At 34.2% G+C, this 7,159-nt stretch overlaps 2 protein-coding genes across 2 annotated transcripts; one reads left to right on the top strand and one right to left on the bottom strand.

Annotated features, from left to right (window-relative positions):
* The first annotated feature begins 757 nt into the window (after positions 1-757).
* On the top strand, positions 758-3,313 carry LOC117168413 (proteasome assembly chaperone 2). Its single transcript, XM_033354048.1, has 2 exons — positions 758-1,243; positions 2,779-3,313. Exons 1-2 carry the CDS (start codon positions 911-913, stop codon positions 3,202-3,204), a joined length of 759 nt encoding a protein of 252 aa, XP_033209939.1. The 5' UTR covers positions 758-910; the 3' UTR covers positions 3,205-3,313.
* LOC117168415 (translocon-associated protein subunit delta) lies at positions 3,304-5,296 on the bottom strand. The gene is made up of 2 exons (XM_033354049.1): positions 4,852-5,296; positions 3,304-3,643 (listed from the first exon to the last, which is right to left on the bottom strand). Exons 1-2 carry the CDS (start codon positions 5,098-5,100, stop codon positions 3,383-3,385), a joined length of 510 nt encoding a protein of 169 aa, XP_033209940.1. The 5' UTR covers positions 5,101-5,296; the 3' UTR covers positions 3,304-3,382.
* Positions 5,297-7,159: the final 1,863 nt, after the last annotated feature.

The following is a 7,159-nucleotide window of genomic DNA, read 5'->3' as shown; positions in this document are numbered from 1 at the left end:
CATTTCTATATGTCGATTATCCCAGTAGTGGTGCCTTCGAGAAGGGTTTGACTTGAATTATAACCACAATGCGGTGGTGACAATTTAAGTACTTATAAGTTATATTATCATATAAATTCCCAGAAAAATAAATACAGAATATCAAAAACATTATAAATAATTATTTTCAATCATTTTTACAAGCAATGTATTTTTAAATTAAATTTTTTGTGAAATATACGTTGGTCTTTGGAATTCAATAAAAATAAACTGTTATTTATAGAATAAATGTGTTATCATTTTTTGCCTCAAACAATAAGTTACACAATTTATATACATTCTTGTACATTTTTTAATAATTATTTATTTATATTACAAGAATTGTTTTTAAAGTAATTTTTAATTGCGCGCCAAGTGCGGTCAACCAGCGGGCGGCCCTAACGCAAGCGCAGTAGTACAGGGTACCAACATTGGCATCACTGTTGCAGAATTGCTTCTAGTGATCTTTTTTTTTAATTAGTTGATCTGCGCATGCGTGTAAATGGCATGGCAATATGGACACAGGAAACACGGGACTAGACATGCCATACTGACTTGTGCGAGCGGGGTTGAGTCCACGGGAGGGGGGAGAATTTCATGAGTAGGGAGAGCCGCCATCTTACGATGTGCAATTTGATGATGCGCGCAAGCATTTTTGCCGACAAACTGCATGAAAATAAACATGTGGGCTGTGCCATGTTTGTCGCGGGGCATCAAAAGGTGGCGGACCTCCCCTCATTGCATCACCCCCGCAATGGCATGCCTTGTCCCTTGTTTCTTATGTCCATGCATGACAAACATTGTCAAAAACATTACCTTTAATTAGAGCCAACAGTTTTTTTTTTTTGCTGTGAAGAAACAATCGTTATTGCATACAAAAAAAAGCTTGAAAATGATCACGCTGAAAGAAGAAGTAGATTTGAAGCATCATATATTAATTCTTCCATCAGTGGCGGTTGGGAATGTCGGACAGTTAACTGTTGATTTGCTGATTTCTAGCCTCCAACTTCGAAGAATAGGGCACTTCTCGAATTCTTCTTTTATTCCAGTTGTAGGAACAGATCCTTATGACGAAAATTCAAAAGAAATTTGCACCGCAGCTGACTTATATCACAGCCCACACCACAAAATTGTTGTCCTTCAGATTCGCTCAGCTGTGATCAAAAGGTTATCACAATTATTTACTGAATTACGGAATTTTATAAAGTACCACCAAATGACGAAGGTAAACATTTTATGATAACGTTTAACAGGACAATAATTCTATTATATTCAGTATTTTTTAAATTCCTAATACAAACAATTTTGTATTAAGTTATTTCATAATCACTTTAGATGTTTAGAATTAAGCTGGAAAAGACTTACACATCATCTATCGCTAATACTGGGTGTGACAAATGAATTACTGCCCTCACAAAAATTATTATTAAGCTTTAGATGAAAGGATATCAGTTGTTGGATTCATTCTCGAAAAAAGGAAAGATCCTTTTATTTAAATGCTGGTTGGTAGTAACTGAAAGTAAATTATAGAAAAATTAAGATCGACGTAAGTTTATTTGGTTGAGGTTACCTAGGTCTTCAAAAAATAAACAAAACGAATTAAAAAGTGATTAAATAATGTTAACTAAATACTATTGGAGATAGCAGTGTGAATTGAAACTATGGTATGTGGAAGAATGAGATTCTCAACACTGCGTCAATATTATTAGAAAAAACAGAAAATGCGCTCTTGAATCTGCAAGTCAAACGAGATTTTAATTTTTCTGATATTTAGAATTATTTTTTTATATAACGAAAAATACTGGAAATACACGTTTTCGCTATTTGTTTACTTTTTGAAGTTCTACGTAATCTCTACCAAGCTGCTTTTATATAATTTTTAACATTATTTACTTGGGCATTACTTCAAAACAGCACTACCTAAATAATAGATCTTTCATCTTTCCTATTATAATGTCAAAATGCGATATTCTATCATACTTTGTTTTTAAAATTCATTAATGATGATTTTTAAAATAGCAGAAAGGTATTTTGTATACCCAGTCTTCGCGATAGCAGACTAAGCAGCTCTTTTCTGAACCGGCAGTGATTGTGAAATAGCCTAATCCCTTTTTACATCTACGGTAGCTATACATTTATTCTCTGGAAAAAGCTTTTAAACACATTCGAAAAATCTGGAAAATTATCAAGTAATGTACATATTAAATTACTTACATTTGGAGTATGCAAATCTACTAAAAATGCAACTTTTGTGAAAGCGATATATGAAGCATCTTTTTGTTAATTCTGAATCTTTTGTAGTTTTTTTTAAACGGAAACTAGATGGTAAGAAACATTCTTTAACTTACTGCAAAAAAGAAAAAAAACTAAAATATACTAGGTTTCTGTAACTAAAACCAAAACAGAAAATTTACATTGCAAATAATACCATGTAGGTCAAAATCTTTTGAATACATAAAAAGATAGCTTGGGTACCTTATTTTAAGCAAATTTAATCCCTAGCCTGCGGATGACGTCTGTGCACGTCATGGACTAGGTGGGACTAAACCAACAAATTTTTTATAAAATCACATTTTGGGCCAACTGCGATTTTCTTGCTTCACAGTCCGAACCAAAATCACATAAATTCAACCAGTACCTCTCTTAGAATGTTCTCTTTTAAATTTGTATACTTAATTTGGCCAAAATTTAATCTAAAACAATTAACATAAATTTAACCTGTACCTATCTCAAAATGTTCTTTTTTAAATCTGATTGTAGGTCATCATTCTAACCAGTAGTTACAGCCATGAGATAAGAGACGTCCAATTACAGTCAGTTCCATTGCGCTACATTGCTTCGAAACATCTACCGCCTGAAGAAAAGTCCCAATTTCAAAGTTTATCTTGGATACAACTAGAACCTAAGATGGTTGATTACATCGATTCTGAAGGCATTTTACAAATTCCTGGTGGTGGTTTTGCAAAATGCCTCTTGGAAACTCTTGAAAAAGATGAAATTCCTTGCGTTGTTCTACTTCGATTCTGCTCGGAAGGGGACAATATTCCTGATGGTCTGGATTTGCTCAAATATTTAAACCAGTGGATGTCATTGATTCCACAAGGTGCTGATAGTCACTTGGCAATCAAATATCCTTCATCTTGGAAATTTTTGTTTGGAAACTCCCCACCGTCAGAAATATACTAATATCCCAATCATAATTGTATACATTTAACTGGTTTATAAATTTGCTAACACACTTGCTAACACGCTCATTTTTTCAGAAAGGTATTTGAAATGGCACACTTAGTAGACAAAAAAGAAAGTATATTTAAGAAAGCTATATTACATTTCATGAATTACTTTAATAGTGGAATTGTTTGTTTTACGCGAGAAGCTTAGATTTTGCGGAAAACGCAGTGTATGAAACAAGGGCTGCTAAAAGCACCGCCAAAAATTCAGAATTGATCCATGGCCCTAGATAAACACCTGGGTTATTGACAACCACTACTGCTAAAGGCTTCACACTGCTGGGATCTTCTGCATTTCTGTAAGCTTTGCGTATAGCGGAGTAACCTTCCTCGTCGTAGAGTTTCACGCTGTAGTCACCTGAGTGGGCTTTTTTGATATCCTCTGTCCACGATACCTGGAAAAAAAATTCATGCTTGATTTCGCTTTCAGGCGTACACAATACTCTTCACCATATTCTAGATTGATCAATTTATCTTTTTAATTTAGTACTTTTAATCGATACCTAAATTTGCGCTGTTTGTCATCCAAAGATTCTAAACTTTAACAAATATTTGACTATCTTCAAATTTATCTGGGTGCAGTTTCCACCTAACAATGAATATTTTTTAAACAAGCTTGCTTTTAATCATGTCACAAAATCAATTCCTAAAACGAAACGCCCAGTCATCCAGGTTTTTCAAGGAATAGGCCAGTCGGGACAGACACTTCCCCCTTCAACTAATCAAATTTGCAAGATTTTCGCTATTCACCTGAAAAAGCTGGACAACTCTGTGACGGTATTATTAAAATAGGTAAAAATTGGCCTATTTTAAACAGGTCTCATAGTCTCCCAGATTTCCATATTGTTTCAAATAAAAAATTTAAATACAAATTCCAGTAATTGAAATAAGTGGCTTTTATGTTCAGTTCTTTTAAGAGTACATATCGACTATAAGTCCAATTGAGTAATTTCACGCAACGAAGTGAAGTTCGCTGGCGATGAAGTGAAAATGCATCATTTATATTTTATCAGGTCGGTCAATAAAAACGTGCGTATTTTTCAACACTTGACGTATACAAAAAATAGAGCATATTCAGTTAATCAACTACATATTTGCCATCGTTTCAACAACATATGGATGCCTTGATTGTGAAAAGACTGAAAAAGAAAGACCTACTCAACGTTAAAAAATACGCCCGAACTTGTGGATTAATCCAATTAGAATCTTATAAATTCAAATGGAAACATTCACTAAATTTCAATTTTTGAGATTAGTACTTGAAATTCAATTCCTTTAATCAAATATGAAACGAAAAATCGTAAATTAGTTTCAAATGATATTTCATTTGAATATTTCGCTTTTTAACTTAATTCTTTGAAGTTTGAATAAATGTGTTTTCTTAATTGCCGTTACACTGTTTGAGTACGGGTTGAGAATTTTTTTTATTACCAAGGATTTCGAATCAGATCCGTTTCTAAATTTAAAATCCTTCAGTTTGAAAAACTTGATTGACTTCAATACAATAAAATATAATAACAATGTAATGAAAACAAACCAATATGTATAAGGTTTGAATTTTGAAACATTTTCCATAAAAAATACAAAAATATAATGTACTTACCTGATATTTGTTATCGGCGCTCAATTTAACAGCTGGTAAAGCTTTTCCATTGACCTCTGCGTAAAGAGAAATTCCTTTAACTCCGTTACTGCATTGTAACGTAAATTGTGTGGTAAAAGCGATTTTTGTAAGAACAGTAGCATCCTCAGTAACATAGGCTGAAGCTTCGACTTTCGGTTTTTGACAACTTTCAGCAGACGCTGCAGAAACTACAAGGGTAGCAATGAAAAGCACAATGAACGATTTCATGACTGATAATTTTTCAACTTTCACTCAGTTAGATCAGTTTTTAAAAAATCAAAGTTTTGACTCGCTCCTAAGCGTCTTGACACGTAAATTCTTTTACGCCCACAACCCCTACAAACTGTCTTAACGCCGAACAGGACCGGTCCACGTAGCAGGTGCAGATCGTCGACTTCGTCTTTGACCACGTTGGTCGTCCATTGGTTATTTTATCACAGATTGGAATCATATTTACACATGCATGACGTGGATTGTAATTCTAACTTTTCCCGTTAGTGGCGACTGGCGACCGAATCCAAAATATCTTTGCCGAATCTCTCTTCCTATTCCATGAAATGAGACAGAGATGTTTGATCGTTTTAATAAAGACCGGCTGTAACTATCCAAAGCAAAGATATTCGTTGCGTTTGAAGTCTCTTTTATACCTTCCGTTAATCGGTTGTTGACCGAAGAAAAAATCGGAATATCCATTGATGGTCTATTTATACCTCCCTTGCTTGCAGACGGAAAATGTATGTATCTCTCTCTCTCTCTTTCTACCACGTAAAGATGCTATGCATTTATCTCACTCTAGATTTTCCACTAAACCGGGAAATCTTCACGGATAGAGAAAAATCTAGAATCTAGAATGAGGTAACTGCAGAATTGCGAATTGAACACCATGCCATGATTGCATTTTTCTCACGAAGGAATAATAAGGAGACCCAACTGCCAGTGGGAAGCCATTTAAAACTGGCAATAGAAACATTACAGTCAGTGATAGGTACATTACAGGAAGATCTTAAATTTTCGTGCGCAGGTGAGCAGTTGTCCTCTTCCTGCACATGGAAAAGCGTGCGAGTGAGAAAGGTTGTCAATTTAACGTAAATATATAAACAGTATTTTCGGTACTTGTATGAAAAAAGTGTGAACAGATTTTGAAAAGGAAAAGTATGGGTAAATAACTTTTAAATTTGTAATATGATAAAGAAATAATGGAAGTAATGTAACTTGATTGAAAAGTTTGAAATGTCCTTTCCGAAATTGAAATAAAAATACGATCATAAATAACAAGCAGAGAAGCTGAAATTGAAATAAGAATTCGATCATAAGCAACAGGCAGACAGGCTAAATCAATAGAGTAGCCGACACTCAAGGGTCCTTTGTTAAGCTTTCGGATTAAAATTTAGAAATAGATTTTTTTAAATTCATAATTAAAAGCCTAAAAAATAATAATTCGTTTATTGTATGTACAGTGAGGGCTTTAAAAAAGCGAAGTGTATGCGCCTTCTTCGACGTGTAACTTGCACCATAATCCGGCACTTGACACCTAATGGCTTAGAACAAAAAATTTTGGCCACCTACATTAAAACAAGCGATCAGAACCTCTCTAACTTACGTCAATTTGACAAACTGTATCACTCGCACACTTACCCATGTATAGGAAGAGGACAACTGAGCACCTGCGCAAGAAAATTTAAGATCTTCCTGTAATATGCATACCACTTACGGTAATGTTTCTATTGTCAAGTGGGGAAACGGAGTTAGGTCTCCTTATTATTCCTTCGTGGTTTTTCTGTCTAGTTCTGCGTCTGGGCAAAGATATTATAAACGTAGATGCGGTGCGGGTTTAGTTGCCCGCCATAAATGTAGACGGCGCGTCCGGCGAAAAAAGTCACTTCCCCTCTACCCACCGCTCCCCGTAGAAAAACCAATCGATATAGTTTGCCAAGAGCCACTTGGAGCGCTGTAAGCAGCTCTCGGTACACCGATGGTAAACTTAGCTTGGAAAAGAACCATTGAAATTAAAATTAAATTCCAATTAATGCGTTTTTACATTTCATAACAAACGTAAAATATCCACGCTTTGTAAAACATGGTCATTTCAATAGATACCAGAGAGAAAATTAAATGTATAATTTATATTTCTGTTTCATATATTTTGTAATATTTATAAAGTTATTTGATCATTTCCAAATATATGTTTGTTATTTCTCATCTTTTTATATTCTTTTATGTGTAACAATTTATTTACTTCACAATATTATATTTTTATTCAAACAGATAAAACTTTTAGTGCAATATC

This window comes from Belonocnema kinseyi, chromosome 2 (genome assembly GCF_010883055.1).
Source record: "Belonocnema kinseyi isolate 2016_QV_RU_SX_M_011 chromosome 2, B_treatae_v1, whole genome shotgun sequence".
Taxonomy (NCBI): domain Eukaryota; kingdom Metazoa; phylum Arthropoda; class Insecta; order Hymenoptera; family Cynipidae; genus Belonocnema; species Belonocnema kinseyi.
Note: the sequence above shows the minus strand (reverse complement) of the source record. Positions and strands in the feature narration are given on the sequence as shown.

Coding starts and splice junctions, on each gene's coding strand:
- LOC117168413 (XM_033354048.1), top strand. CDS start 911: ATGATCACGCTGAAAGAAGAAGTAGATTTGAAGCATCATATATTAATT. Junction 1,244..2,778: donor AGTACCACCAAATGACGAAG/GTAAACATTTTA, acceptor ATCTGATTGTAG/GTCATCATTCTAACCAGTAG.
- LOC117168415 (XM_033354049.1), bottom strand. CDS start 5,100: ATGAAATCGTTCATTGTGCTTTTCATTGCTACCCTTGTAGTTTCTGCA. Junction 3,644..4,851: donor GCGCCGATAACAAATATCAG/GTAAGTACATTA, acceptor TTTTTTTTCCAG/GTATCGTGGACAGAGGATAT.